The 16,441-nt window shown below is 34.4% G+C and overlaps 1 protein-coding gene across 7 annotated transcripts in view; it reads left to right on the top strand.

Annotated features, from left to right (window-relative positions):
• The window catches only part of Erbb4 (erb-b2 receptor tyrosine kinase 4), a 1,092,347-nt gene that overhangs the window by 742,439 nt on the left and 333,467 nt on the right, over positions 1–16,441 (top strand). For all 7 annotated transcript variants that reach the window (XM_045146981.1, XM_045146983.1, XM_045146986.1 and 4 more), the window contains exon 6: positions 15,848–15,966. In XM_045146981.1, coding sequence (XP_045002916.1) covers positions 15,848–15,966 — 119 coding nt within the window. The remainder of the gene's footprint in view (positions 1–15,847; positions 15,967–16,441) is intronic.

Here is a 16,441-nt window from a genome sequence, read left to right on the forward strand (position 1 = left end):
GAGGTACACAATTTTGTATTTTGCAAAACATTTCCGTATTATGTTGTGGATAATTGAATGGTGAAAAGTCAGATCACAGATAAATGTCTCAGGCTCTGGGAGAACAAGTCCATGGTAATGAGTGGCTTATTAGTGGGAAATGAAGCAGAGTGGTGATGAGAGCTGACAGCATCTCTGAATGGGGACATAGTGACAAAGAAAAATAAAAGGCATCAGCCACAACAATGGTTCCCTTAAAAGAGAGTCTGGAGGATGGAGAAATGTTAAACAACCAAAACTAGACAAAAAGGTTTCAGCCTTTTGTTTTAAACACAGCAAAGAAGAAAAAGAAGAAGGGGAAGGAGACTATTATGATTAAAACAGTCATTTTATTAGACGGAAAATTTATAAGAATGTGGTGAGTTTAATTACAATTTAGAAACACTTTACAACTTATTTTGTGCACAGGTTTGCACATGGAAGTTAATTTGAATGTATGTTCAATAATTTAAGTGTTTAATTGTTCTTCAGTATTATTTCATAAACTTCAGACTATAACCTCCTAGAAGCAGAACTATCTTATAAGCATCCATTTTAAATAGTGAAGGTTATTATTTCTTAAAATAAATTTTAACATATTATAAAACTTGTGTAGTTTTATAAATATTAATGTCAGTAAATAATGCTTGTAAGAACCAAGTGTTCTACTTGGGCTGATTTACTCATGTACATCCAAACCCTATGAACTTACAAGCATATTTCTTGCATCACAGCCAAGGGTCAGATGGAACTTAGGCTGGGATTCTGACAGCCGTGCTACAGGTGGAGCAGCAACTGAGACTTGAAGGTAGTTTTAAGCTCAGTTAAATCATGTCTGCAGTGCTTCGCAGCACAGCTTAAGTAAATTGATTCAGTGGATTAATGTCCTCATGTCAGGGGAGACAAACGTATCTTCTGTGCGAAGTCTGAAGCTTATAGGAGTATTATTCAGCAGACTTGCTGGCAAGAATGACAACTCTATTCATGAGAGTGAGTCCTCAGGTCTGAGCAGCATAGGTATAGGTGTGAAAGAGGCTAAGCTTTAAGAAATAAATAATAATGATTAAAGGAACAAATTTATCTGTGTCCCTGCAAGATATATGAAGTGTACTTATCTCATTTAAAATAGATACGGCATGTCCTTCTTTATCTTCAAGCACAGAGTCAAGCCTGCTCTCTGCTCTCCTGTTATCGAGAAGGGTGGTGGTTTCATTTTAGAGTTTTCTTTATCCTCCCCGCTCCAATGTCATCTCATTAAGTCACTGTACTTCAAGTGCAGAGAAGCTAACAAAAGCATACATTAAAATAATATAGTTTGTTTTTTTTCAACCATGGCACACATTTTGCATTAAAATAGTCATAACTATCTTCAGGTACAGATTTTATAAAATAGTCATAACTATCTTCAGGTACAGATTTTATAACTAGAATGTTCTGTTCCTTATAATACACTTTTCCATCTTCCAAGTTGTGTTACAAATTACGTTTCTCACCAAGAAACAATTTGGAAAATGTAAGTGAATTTGGCAGTAGGATGAAAATATACTTATCTCCTAAACAAAAGTATTGCACCAGAGATGCATGCCTCAGTTACTGGAATGAATGAGAAATGGGACCTCTCTCTATTTGTTCTTTAAACTAAGATATTATTTCATTACAGGGAAAAGTTGAGTGGCAGAAGACCCTATTTCTTAATTACAATGCCATTTGCAGCAAGTTTACTTCTACTGTTTTTGTATTTGTCTTTCTCTTTTATCAAGAACATACATTGTATGTATTCATCATGTGTTGGCACCATTTTTTTCCCTACTCCCTGCCCCCATTCTGCTGGAAGCAGCAGTCAGGTATTGAGTGAAGGCAATACTTCTGAGCATGACATACCAACTAGTGGCTTTTATAGTCTTTCTGCCCTCTCTTGGCCCAAATTCCTTGAGCTTTGTTGGGTGTGGTTTAAGTCTACTTCAGTGATGGGCACTTAGGAGCCTCTGGATCGCTACTTTGGAATATGTTGAGTATCCGTAGCATGTGTCTCCTTCATCCTGGTGAGCTTGTCAGGCTCACCCCATGGAAGCAACACTCTTGCTCATCTCCAGTTCCACTGTGGTTTCACTAGGGCCATGGCTAAAATGTGAGGGGTGATTTATCTCCTCTGGTCTCACTACTTTCTGAAAAATCAATGTTTTTTTTTTTTTTTTTAAAGTTAAAAATAGAATAACTGAGTATGGTGGTCTGCCTCTGACCACTGAACATACAGTTATAGAATATTCATATCTGAAGACATGTACCGAAAGCACATGTGCACAAATACTGCATACAACACACACACACACACACACACACACACACACACACACGTAATTGAGAGTAGAACTAATACAAGAGTATACTTGTTTTGTTGTAGAAAATTGTTAACAGAACTAGTTACTATATTTGCAAAATGAAGCCTTTCTCCTAAAACTATTTATTTTATTTATTTTTTTCTATAAGAAAACATTAGAGAACATATTAAGAAAAAATAAAAATTAACATTTGTTTCAGAACTTTTTATGCTTGAATATGAGGAAAATTATTTTTAACAGTGGCCTTATCTTGAGTTTTTGGTTTAAACATAGGGACAGGAAGAAAACCTAAACTTTAACCAGCTTCATTTATTGTTAAGCAAATTTTCAGAAATAAATTTAACTTCTTGTATTTTACCTAGAATATTATAATATAAAGATTTTATTCTAGATTTTTCCTCCAAATGAATCACTGAGATGAGGCAGCTTAAAATTAGGTTGCTTAGCCATGATATTTTTGAAAGTTTCCTACAGATCATGAAACCCAAATGAGAAATTGTGATGATAATAGACTAATTACACTGCATACATGCATACACATATAATTTGTCTACAGTGTAATTGTGTTTACAGTCTTTGTGAAACAATTGTTGCTTTAAGGGGAGGTGTCAGTGTGGTAAATATCCAATTAGAGCAGAGCAAAGGAAGTGGGAGCTAACAGGGAATGAAGAGCTGAGCCAGCACTCCTGATCAATCAGGGTAACAGCTAGCCTTTGTTAGAAGCCAACATCTTTAATTAAAACTCTTGTATTTTACTAATAACTTTGCATGTCCATAAGCCTTCTTATTGATTTCAATTATTTTCTGTTTTCACTGTTTTTGGATTTGAACTTACTAGAGACATTGTAAAATTAAGGAAAACATTGCAATCGACTTATTTATTTAAATATTATTTTGTTTATTTTTATTATTTGAAAACATCAGACAGAGCGAGAAAAAGAAGCAGATAGAGAGAGAGAGAATGGGCACACTAGGGCCTCCGGCCACTGCAAACGAACTCCAGATATTGTGCCCCATTGTGCATCTGAATAACGTGTGTCCTGGGGAATTCAGCCTCTAACTGGGGTCCTTAGGCTTCACAGGCAGGCACTTAACCACTAAGCCATCTCTCCAGCCCTGCAATCAACTTATTATTTGTATACATTTAACATTTTAAACAAAAACTTAATAATTTGCATGAATAAAATGAAAACTGTGATATGCTGTTCATTCTTACATAAAGATGGTGATATTTGTGGTTCTCTCATGAATTCTCCCAGAGACTTGACAGAGATGGTTTCCATTTTAACTGCAGGAGATACTTCCATATGAAATATGATATAGATTAGAGCTTTGTGTCATTCAGTTCATATTGCTTAATGCTGTGCTGAGGGCTCATGGGCATAAATGAAATATATAAAATTGTTCCTGTTCTTTGTTACCTCTGTTTGGGATACAAAACAAATATGAGGGATGCTTAAAAAGGTCAGAAATGATATTGTATTTTTATATGCCAGGGTACCAGAGATATAATCCTGGCTCAGAAGTAGCTCAATTTTAGGAATCTCAATTTTCCTAAATCTACACAATGAAAAGATTCTAAAAGGTGGTTTCTTTATCGGCCCCCATATACAACTAGAATAAAAACTATCATATGTGTGTGTATGTGAGGATGTGTACAAGTGTATATACTGATTATATATCTGTGTAGGACAAATATGTACCTAATTTTTCCATAGATATAAGTGACACAGGCAGAATTGCAACGAATTTGAAAATAAAAACTGTGGAGTGTATACAGGTAGTAAATCATAAAACATTGAGAGTGTGAAACTCCACCTTTGAAAAACTACAAAGGGGACACTGAGAACAGTTAAAAATATCTGATAATATTACCATAGAAATGATTTTCTCTTTCTGGTAGTGATGAGAATTCATTAAAACTTTTTTATATCTGCGCATTAAAATTACCATCATTAATTAATTTAATAATCATTAAAATTCATTTAATTTATTTCAAGAAAAAGAAATTAAGTTATGTACAGGTGACATACCTCTGATCAAAACAATGCTCAGGTTGGATCTTTGTTACAGATCTGGAAACATACCGACCTCATAGTCGAAAAGTATGGAAATTATATATTTCAAGATACTTGCATTTGTCGAATATGTACCGATTTCTATTTAGAATTAATAGGCTTTGTAAAAAGACAAATTAAATAGACATAATAGAATTGAAATAGAATAGGGAGTAACTGGATACATGTCAGTGTCTCTGTGTCAAGCAGTATAGTAGATAAATGTGAATATCTTGTACAATTTTTAAAAACTATATATAAGTAATTCATATCAAAATTAGAAATGCAGTAACTAGCATATCTATTAATTTCATAGATTAAAGATAGTAAACATGTAGTCCAATTATACATTTGCATCAAATATTTTAAACATGCAATTCCAAAAGGTGTGTCAAAAAGATTTAAAATAGCCATTGTTTTAGATCAGGGTATTTATTATTCTAATATATGATGATTTATCATATAATCAAAATATATGATAAAACTTAAATAGTATTTTAACAGTAACAAATATAAACAATGTATTTTTTTAGAAAGGTAGTACATTGGGGTAGTTATATAATTATAATTTCTATCTTAGAAAATTATTTTGGTGGAAACATATTTATACTTCCAAGGAAAATTATGATAAAGTATTTAGTGAGATGCGCAGAGCTTTTTATGCCTGTGTTTCTCGACCTTGGAAAGCTTGGGCATGAAGATTGCCATGAGTTAGAAGCCAGTTTGGCGGCAGAGTGATACCCTGTCTCAAAGGAAAAAAAGAAAAGGAATAAAAGAAAACTAGGAAGTACAGAGCTAAAGGCAAAATGGCCATTTCTTACTTTACATCAACAGGAAGTTTTCATGCACTGCCAGCTGTATAGTTACCGTTCCACCCTGCCAAACTTCATGATTTAACACAATACATACAATCCTCACAAGAGCTTGATGAAATAAGGACAGGGTTAGTTTATCTCATTATGAAAAAGCTACTACACAGAGAGACCAAGTAATTTATTCTGCATAGTGATGATATGAGTGAAACCAGGGCAACAGTCAATCTGCAGACTGTCCTTCATTCTACTCCCTCACACTTTGTTGGACAGGTGCTAAGCTCAGGGGCTTCACATGTGTTACCTCCTCAATCATAAATCATTCCAAATAAGATACTGAAGAGGCACTGAGGCTGATGAAATGAAGAAGATGAAAGAGAGTTTTATGGGAGGAGAGGGGGAGAATTCCAAATATGCAGAGAAATACAGAATGATTGGATTTTTTTTTTTTCTGAGCCATGAGGTGAGAGATCTGGGCCCTTTATGCAACCTGAGAAGGACACTTGCAGACATGGGTTATTTTGGTAATAGACCTTGTGATCTCTGAACTGTTATGGTGATATGGAAACGTGCTATAGAGGTCATGCATACATGAATGTCCAAATAATTGCTGCAATAAGAGAAGCAATATTTGCTTTAGTTTTGTATGTCTTTAATCACTCATATTTCTCTAGACCTCGGTACTGCATACATAGTTTCACAACTATAAGAAAAGAATAACAAGTAGTTCACACTGTTTTTATTCTGACATGATATATCATATTTTTTAAAGATGATCTAACTTTTATTCAGTTTAGAGTAATCATTGATCTAGTATGAATACATGGTATATGACAACCTTATTTAAATATCTTAAGAGTTATCCATTTCTCTAAGTATTTTGTCTGAAATAAGTGTTGTTTTTATTACTGCCCAGATTGACATGTTGGTATGAAGAGAATTTCAGACTTAACTCGCCCAAATTGTCAGTGATGACTGTGAGAGTCAAAAGCACTCATCTTTGGGAATAGCTGGTGTCCATTGTCCAGTTCTAGAGGGAAGTTAATCTTGGCAGGCACTATTGTAGTCTCTAGGATCCTTACTCTGAAAGAAAGGAAGGGAGAAAGAGGAGGGGAAGGGCAGAAGAAAGGGGAGGAGAGCAGAAGGAAAAGAGAAAAAATTCATCTCCAATGGCTCTAAGTTCCTGAATTCACTGGAATGAAAATTTGCTTCACATATCTAAAGAAAATTCAAATTTATTTTTCTAATTTCCTGATTTGACCTTTGTGTGCCTCCTAGCCTGACTGTTCATTGCTTTCAAATTGTTGGTTACAACTCATTAGCCATTGGTAAAATTGCTTCCATAGAACCTGACTAACATTATATTTTGATTGAGGTAAGATATATTAGAAAGACAGACTAAAACAGAATAGAAAGGACAGGATCAAAATGTTTTGCAAATAATTATTATTGAGCATTCCTCAAAACATTTCATCATGTGAATGTATATTTATCTGTGTTGTATAATACATTTGTACCATAAATTGCGCTTTTTAGATAGTTCAAAACATTGCAAAAAACATCATTTAATTTGTATGTAGACACAGTTATGTGGTTACTGGGCAATTGAACATGGACCAGTAGTCTTTGCAAAAAATTGTTTTTAGCCGCTAAGCCTGGTCCTCAACCCGGACTTTGAATTCCCCCTGCCTCCACCACACCTAGGCTAAATTTTTAAGTCATGTCTAAATTTCAATTCCAGGCAAGAGCTAATGAATAACTCTTCCTGTGGCTGAATATGAAACAGAAGCAGAGTAAAGTTGTCAAGTCAGGCACGGTGGTGCACATGTGGAGTCCCAGGACTGATGAGAGTGAGGCAGGAGGATCAAGAGGAAAAAAGAAAAACAAATCCTGTGTTGATTTCATAAAGAAAAAGTAATATTTTGAAAGAGTCTTCCTTTTATGCTGAAAATATGTATTTGGAATTCTTTTAAGTGATTTCCTCTGAATTTTTATTATTATTTCTGAAACATAGATTTGCATATTTTAATTCAGTAGAGCTCATTTATCTCTCCTTTATAATTTACAAATTGGATTCACTAATATGTATGATACTATAATATATATGCTTTATATATACATATCATATTATATATGTGTACACATAACAAAAAATTTGGAGAATTTAAATAATATCTTACTTTTCATTATCATTATTAAAATTGTGTTACTTGATGTGGTTTTGAAATGAACTATTTTTCAGAGTTGAAAATAGGCACATATTTGCTTATTTTCGCTATGCCTTGTAGCATTTAGAATAGTTCTAGAAGTCTCCTCCTCCTTCTCAGTCACTTTGGTTGTCTGTCACCTTTAGACACCTATTGTTTGTTGTCCCTCACTTAATGCAAACAAATCAATGAAGATATATAGGAGTCAGGAAAGTTATTTAAAGCCCTCCATTGATAATAACGTGTGATGTGACCTGGGCTAACCTAGTTAAATATTTTTAAATGTTAACTTCTTCATTTGTGACACTGGGGTAATTAACTTGCTCCGCCAACTGCATATGTTATTCAGTTCCAGATTTATTTTTTTTTTTTGAAGATGTACATGGTATTCAAGGTCACAGAGTTAAAAGTAATAATGCATCTCTGTGTGCAAAAGTTCACCTCCTCACCTTATTTCTCACAAGTGATTATAATAAATATGCTATATATATGTGTATGCATTCACACATATATGCGCTCACAAATACAGAAGTATGTGCTTATTTTACCGGACTGCACACACCATGTCTACTCTTGCAGCATCTGGTATTATTTCAAGTACATTCTATGCTAGCAATCTTTTCATTTTGCATAGAGATCGGCCTTCCTTTTGTCAGTGCTTTAGCTGCTTTGAAAGTCATGATCATGCTGTAATGCATTTAGTCAGTCATGGATACTGGCTGTTTAGGATGCATTTCATTAGTCTTGATTACTACAAATAAACATTACAAAATACATCAATATATAAAAATGCATATCTTCTGAGTCACATTTCTAGAAAGACAACAACTTGGTCATGAATTTATCTGCACATATTTGATGGACAGAGACAAATTCCTATTCAAAAATCACTTATGAATTGCATATTCACCAAGTTTTAGTGTCTGTTTAGCATTTGATTACTGATTTTATTTTTTTTTTTTTTTTTGAGCAGAGACTCACTCTTGCCCAGGCTGACCTGAAACTGACTCTGTATCCCAGGCTGCCCTGGCAGTATTGTTAATCCTACCTCAGCCTCTCACTTCCTGGGAGTAAAGCTGTGAGCCTTCATATCTTGTGCTTAATTTTTTAAACTTCTTTATAACTAAAGCTGTGTTCAATATGCTAAAGAGATAGTGACATGGCTCAGACATCTGTCATTAGTTTTGGTTTGTCCAGGAACAAGTCAATTTGAGTTGTATTTTTCTCACAAATCAAGTGAGAAATTTAGACTAGATTGAATTCTCTGGTTCAGCCAATATTTAGGAAAGAAGATTCTTCTGTGCTCAGAGTATCTGTCTTTCCATATATATATATATTTTTTTCTGTGCTGATTTGCATTATAATTCGAGAGAACAAGTCAGATGTGTAATTGGGAGAGAGAGAGAGAGAGAGAGAGAGAGAGAGAGAGAGAGAGAGAGAGAGAGAGAGAAGGAGAGAGAGAGAAGGAGGGAGAATGGGTGAGCCTGGGCCTCCAGCCACCTTGTACAGCTGGGTGATGTGGTTCTTGGGAAATTGAACCTAGGTCCTTTGGATTTGCAGGCAAGAGACATAACTACTAGGCCATTCCTCCAGTCCATTGTTTTTTCTTTCTGTTTTTGGATGTTTGTTTTCACATTGAGGCTGGGTATAGAGATGTGTAGTATACTAAAAAATCAAAGTGACATCAAAATTTTTCATTTTTTTTAAATATTTTTTGTTCATTATTTATTTATTTATTTATTTGAGAGTGACAGACACAGAGAGAAAGACAGATAGAGGGAGAGAGAGAGCATGGGCGCGCCAGGGCTTCCAGCCACTGCAAACGAACTCCAGATGCATGCGCCCCCTTGTGCATCTGGCTAACGTGGGACCTGGGGAACTGAGCCTCAAACCGGGGTCCTTAGGCTTCACAGGTAAGCTCTTAACCGCTAAGCCATCTCTCCAGCCCGATTTTTATTTTTTAAAATTTATTTGCAATCAGAATGAGATGGAGAGGGAAACAGAGAACACAGAGTGAGGCAGAGAGGGAAAGAGAGAGAGAGAGAGAGAAAAATGAATATATTAGGGCCTCCAAGCCCTGAAAACAAACTTTGGATGTGTGCATCACTTTGTGTATCTGTTTTTACATGGATACTGGGGGATCAAACCTGGGTTGATAGACTTCATGGGCAAGTGCCTTAACCACTCAGCAATATGTCCAGCCTGCAAAATTTTGAATATACTTTATTTCCTTAATTCCTTCATTTCTCTATCCCTTCTTCCTTCATTCCCTTCTTGCTACTCCCCTTTCTTAGTTGATCCATTCCTTCTTATTTCTGTCATTCCATTCTCTCTTTCTGTTCTGATTTTCTGAAACAAAGCCTTAAAACTTAACCTGGGCTGGTCTCGATGCCCACAGCCTCCTACCTCTGCCTGCCAGGTGTTGGGAGTAGAGTTGTTAGAGGTGCCTGGCTCCACATGTTTTGATTTATGATTGATGTATGACATACTAATTCTATTTTTGCTTTATGTTTTTATTTTTATTTTTTATTATTTTTCTATTCTGCAAGTACAGGCAGTTTGGTACCATAATTAGACTTATCCGTGACCTACCCCCTCCCCATTGGCCCCTCCTTGTTGAGGTATATGGGTCGTGCATTGTGGAGTTAGCCCACAGTTATGGGTAAGATAAATATCTCTGCATATCATGACCCAACATGTGGCTCTGACATTCTTTCCACCTCTTCTTCCGCAAAATTTTCTTGAGCCATGTTGGGTTCATTTTTGGTCTGCTTCAGTGATGAGGTTTTCTTGTTATTTAGCATATTACTTACTTGTAGGCTGTAAGACACAACCCTCAATCAAATATGAAAATACATTTTTGAAAAACACCATGTTTTCATTATACAGATTCACATTCTTCCTTTATTGTATTGAAATCATTTTAGTCCTTTGAGGTATATATAAAATGACTCATACTCAATGTCAAAGGTATTCTATAGTTAATGCAATAGGGTAAAAACTGTTTTTATTTGAATTATAACTTTGTCAATGTTAATAGGCTAATAATGAGGATATAATTTCCCTTGTGACTGAGTGTGGAGCTTAAAATCAACTTTGAGGCCCCTCAATGAATCACTAAGCATGTTTATAAAACAGGTTAAGTAAAACTTCATTAAATAAATGAATCAATCAGTTGACGATGAAAAATAGATTAGATAGGGACACAACTTTGACACAACTGACAGTATTATTATGTCATAGTCATTGAGTCACCAGAAATTTGTCTCAGACAAGGGTCAACCTGATTAGTACTGCTGAAATCTGGGCAGCTTTGATTAATTTTGGATTCAGTAAGTACTGTGTAGCAGTAGGCTAATTTTAAGGTGAACTACAGTAGTTTTTACATTTAGAAGTTGATAACTGTGTTGTTTGTGGGTGTATATACTTGGCACAACCAGATCATCAATGTAAAGTAGCAATTATCAGACCAGCTAATAATCAGGAGTAAAATAATTTAGTTGAATATTTTTCTAAGTTACCCATTTGAAAAGTATAAACATCTTTTCATAATTCTACTTTGTAAAATGCAGTTGCTTTATTTAAGTCACCTTTGAGAGCTTTCATCAAGATGGCAGAACATTACATTGATGGTAAAATATTTGAAGATACCTTAAATTACATAATTCTCTGTACTCAAATCAGGATCTAGACTACCACTAAGGCCTTTCTCTGTGTACAAGCATGGCAGCAATGAGAAGAGGGTGTGAATAAGAAGGAGATTTTTCAGGTTAATGCTCATTTCTATTTTTGCCTTTCCATATAAATAAATCATTCACCCCTTCTGAAGTAACTTTTCTATGGAAAGAAGAAAATTTCAAAATGTTGACATATATTAAACATTTGAAGGTATTTAATAATAAAAACAGAGCAGGGCATGGTGGTGCATGCCTCTAATCCCAACACTCTGGAGGCCAAAACAGGGGGATCACTATGAATTTGAGGACTTCCTGAGACTACATAGTGAATTCCAGGTGATCCTGGACTAGAGTAACACCCTACCTTGAAAGAACAAACAAAAATATAATAATAATAATAATAATAATAATAATAATAATAATAAAGAAATTTCTGGCACCTGACTCATTACTGGCTTCCAATGCTGGAGGAGGGCCAGCATATTCATTACATTTTAAGTCTTTCTTAGCCTGGTACAGTGATACACACCTTTAATCCCAGCATTCGGGAGGCATAGGTTGGAGGTTTGTCATGAGTTTGAGGCCACCTTTCAACTACATAATGAATTACAAATCAGCCTGGGCTAAAGACCCTACTTAGAAAAACGAGAAAAAAATTATTTTTTATTTTCTCTGGAAATATGAATAGTAAAGTGTGTTTTGGTGTCGGATTCTTCTGGTCTGATATTCGACACATTGTAGTATGCTTCATAAGAAATGCTATCCTTACAGGGTGTGTGGACTTCTTTTGTTTCCCTTTAAGCATACCCTGATCAAGTACTTTTTGAAAACATGCTCTACAAACTACAATGTTAATTTTTTTTTTTTTTTTTTTTTTTTTTTTTTTTTTTTTTTTTTTTAGGTAGGGTCTCACTCTGGTCCAGGCTGACCTGGAATTAACTCTGTAGTCTCAGGGTGGCCTTGAACTCAAGGTGATCCTCCTACCTCTGCCTCCCAAGTGCTGGGATTAAATGCGTGCGCCACCACGCCCAGCTAAATGTTCATTTTTTGAAACAATTTTGCTAGTCATGAGTATAAATCCTGGGTCCTTTAGGAAGGGGTGTTCTAGAAACTTTTCATAAAGTCTCTCATCTTCTTTTAAGTGGAAGTATAAACCATCCAGAAGATAATCCCTAAAATTCTTACATCAACACTCAATAATTCAATCAGGAAATCATTTTAATGGTTTTAGCTATCTAGTAGTCAATGAATTCTTCTTCCCATCTGCTGTTAACTGAAGCATTTTTTTTCATAATTCCTTGTTACCAATTTAAAACAAAACATTTTTAGAGTATTTGTGTTAGGAAGGTTTGTGTTTAGGGAATTTTTCCTTTAATGTTTGTGAAATGGAATAAAAGATAAGAAATCTTGTGGATCTGGAATATATAAAATATTTGGTGGCAATATGGAAAGATCTATTTTAATTTATAGGTTGTTCAACTTATAATTAAATAATATAAATATGGGTTTAAGAGTTTCTATTAGCAGATATTAGGTCTTTTTTATTACTAAATTGCAATATGTTGCATTCACACTTAACTAGTGTACCCAGTAAAATTAAAATATAAATAATTTTAAAATAAATTCATAATTTTATTTTGTGTTTCCACATCAATATCCTTAATTGACAAAGTGGTCTAGAGCAACCATGATGAGTTAAAATTAGAAATTAAAATTAAGATATGTGTCTAGAATTAAAGAATTAAAATATCATATGTCTTAAAGAATAGAATTGCTCATTCACCTCCATGCTGATACTGTATTTTCCAGCCAAGCAAATTAATAAACAGTCATGTGATGGCCATCATTTGTACTCTAGTAATTTGTTTGTTAGCATGTGTCTGATATTTTAATTAGTTCCTCTTGGAGGAGCTTTATTTCATCTATGATAGGAAACTTTTTTTTTTTTTTGATGTACAGTTTCACTCTGGGCCAGGCTACCCTGCAAATCACTATGGAGTCTCAGGGTGGCCTCGAACTCATGGCAATCCTCCTACCTCTGCCTTCCAAGTGCTGGGATTAAAGGCGTGCACCACCATGCCCAGCAGAAAAATATTCTTGAATCTATTCTTAAAACAAACTGCTTATCAAATGTGTTTGCTTTGTATAAAATAAGTTGTTAATTAGTATTCCTAAGTAAAAATACCATTTGTTTAAAATACATAAATAGCACTATAGAAACATCACATTACTATAGAAAGTTATTCAGTAAATATAATTGTTTTGAAAGCATATGTATTTTGTTTTATGAAATAGATGATATATTATAAGGTGTTCTATTATGTCTGATGTTATAACAACCTGGAAGGAAGGCCATAGATAGGATAGAAAACAATAAAAGGGGTAAAAAGGAAATAAGAGGGAACAGCAGAAAGAAGTGGAAAGTCTTCAGTAGCCATTTATTTGGGAAGCTTCAGTGTTCAATAAAGGTAAAATCACTGATATACATAAAGAATAAAGGTGAACAGGTATCTAGAAGACTATTAACAATGCTTATAAAGGAAGTTCTTGTTTGAAAATGTAATGTACTCAATTGAAAATGTCAAATATTTCTTCAAAATCTAGATACCTCAATATATGTTCTTTTTAAATTTCCCTGGCTGAAGATGGAGATTAGTAGGAGAGCATTTTCTGACCATGTACATGACCCTTATTTTTGTCCCTACGCCTACTATTACAAAAATTTTCTATTAGTTTATAATAAGAATATCATGTGACTTTTTTTTAATAAACAACAGATGATCCATAGCTGTATTTTGATTTAAATTCTGTTTCGTATTTATATTGACTTTAAAATATAAGAAGTAGCATGATCATGTTAAGTTGAAGGACACATGTAATTTTTAATAATATGTATTATTTCATGATTAGAATAATCACGTTGAATAGAAATGGATCCAAGTTAAAATATACCATCATGAAATGACCAATTTAAGGAGTTTTTAATCTAATAATATATAGATATGGTGATTTCCAATTCATTTCAATCTGATATAATTTCTTTTATATTGGTAATTCTGTGCTTCTGAAATCATTACTTCCTTAGGTTCAACTTCTTTTCATCTCTCTCATAAATGTGGTAAACATTGAGTGGGTACTTTCTTGGAGTTGGTCATTTATAACTTACCTTCTTAGAGAAGAAGTTTACTTATTGTACCCACAGTGCCACAGATTGTAACATGTTACTGAAGATGAAAACATCAAACTCTAATGATTGAATGAACTGTAATAAACTCTGTATTTTAAGGTGAAGTAGTAGGATAATTGCAATGACAGATTTTAACATTCCTAGAGTACATTCACATGGACTGTGTTTTACTTTATATGTTATCCCGATTTGTCTGCAATCTGATTAGGAAATTATCCTAGCCCTGCCTTTAAAATGCTAGAGTAATGTCAGACAGGGTTGCAAATGCCTTTAATCCCAACATTAGGGAGATCAAGGTAGGAGGATTGCTGTGAGTTTGAGGATAGCCTGAGAATACATAATGAATTCCAGGTCAGCCTGGACTCAAGTGAAATGAATAATTGAGCTTGGAGATGTGTTTGGAGAAGTTCCAAAGTATTTTCTAGGTAGAGATGAAAGGAAAGTATTTTAACATAAAGAAAGTCTTTGGAAAGTATGGGAAAGGCACTGGGATCACAAGAGTGCATGGAATACTGTGTCAAGAACCATAAGAGGAGCTCCTGTCTTACCAGATGTGCAACACGGACACTGGTGAGAGACTCCAGTAGAGGCAGAGATGGTCATCAATATTTAGAGGAGTCTTACCCTTTGCTAAGGTCTACATCTGTTGCTCCAGTAACACCAAATTCTTCATGCGACAAATCAACACTGATGTATAGTCACCAACTTAGTTTATCAAGATATCATTCCATAGCCTCCTGGAAGACTAACTAGAAAGAAAAGATGAAATCCAAAAATACAGTTAGAAGTCTACAAAATACTTTAGAGATAATTTCAGAGCAAAACTAGCCAAAATGAATAGGAAGTCATGAGGAAATTTTAGAAAATGCTATTGATATTACTTGGTGGTTTTGTTACATATGGGAAGTGATATATAGGGAATAAGAGAAATAGAAGATGCATCCTAAATTTGTAAATGAGGTAGACTGACATAAACAAAGAAAAGGATTAAAACCAGTAGTGGAGGAGAGAATGAAGTGACTCTGTTTTGTACATGGTGGGATAGACACCTGGGAATACATGTTGCAAGTCCGCAGGGATTTAACGTGAATCTAAATCAGAACATTGCCAGCCTATAGGTGGTATGTAACCAGGTCATAGATACTTTTGTCTAAGACACTGTGCAGAACAAATATGAAAATTCTAATGCTTAAGAAGCAGAGGCTTAATAAAGTCATAATGAAAGCCTCTTAGAAGAACTAGTGATAAATGTAAAAATAAACAAGTCTAAAATAAAAATAAAGATGTCCTGGATGGATTTGCTATGTATGCCATGGTAATTGCATATTTAAAAGTACTTCAAACATATGTTTTAGTAATAATTGGAATAAACAGATTTGTGTCATTCATTCTACAACTATCACTATTAATAAAGAATATGAATATTTGATGCTGACTAAATTTGTCAATAGTGGATCAAATGCATTTTCAATACAGATCTCAACATCTGTCAGTTGTTGTGAACATGCTGTAGTCTTGTTGCTGATGAAGCCGCATCTCTGTGTCTGCAGTGACAAGAACTGTGTGTGCAGAGCAGTGTGATGGCAGGTGCTATGGACCCTATGTTAGTGACTGCTGCCATCGAGAATGTGCTGGAGGCTGCTCAGGACCCAAGGACACTGACTGCTTTGTAAGTCTACTTTTCTCCTTCTCCTCCCTTTTCCCCAGAAGCACATCCAATCTATAGAATCAGATTTTGATAAGATCAACTTTAATCATTGTAGGATTGAAAAGCCATTTTTTTTTCCATCTTAGAAGGCATTCTTTAACTGAATTGACTATTGATTAACTAGAATTGTTCTGTTCTACTTAAATGTTCTTTTTTAATATAATGTGTATTAAAATGGGTAATACTAGAGAGCATGGATGTGAACATATTGTGGGTTTTGGCAGAACTCGAGAGCATCCTTTTAAAGATTTCTGGCTTCCTGTTTACTGTTTGTGTCACTGAGTTCATGAGTGAGGTTGATATGTGACCTGACTATAAATTCTATACCTATAGCAACACCACCTATGAATTTACATATTTTATAGGTTTTACTAGTCAAAACAAATATGTGTTTTCCAAAGTTAAACTTAACTAATGCTTACATAAAACAATTTAT

The sequence above is a fragment of the Jaculus jaculus genome, chromosome 4, assembly GCF_020740685.1.
Source record: "Jaculus jaculus isolate mJacJac1 chromosome 4, mJacJac1.mat.Y.cur, whole genome shotgun sequence".
NCBI classification, from domain to species: Eukaryota; Metazoa; Chordata; class Mammalia; order Rodentia; family Dipodidae; genus Jaculus; species Jaculus jaculus.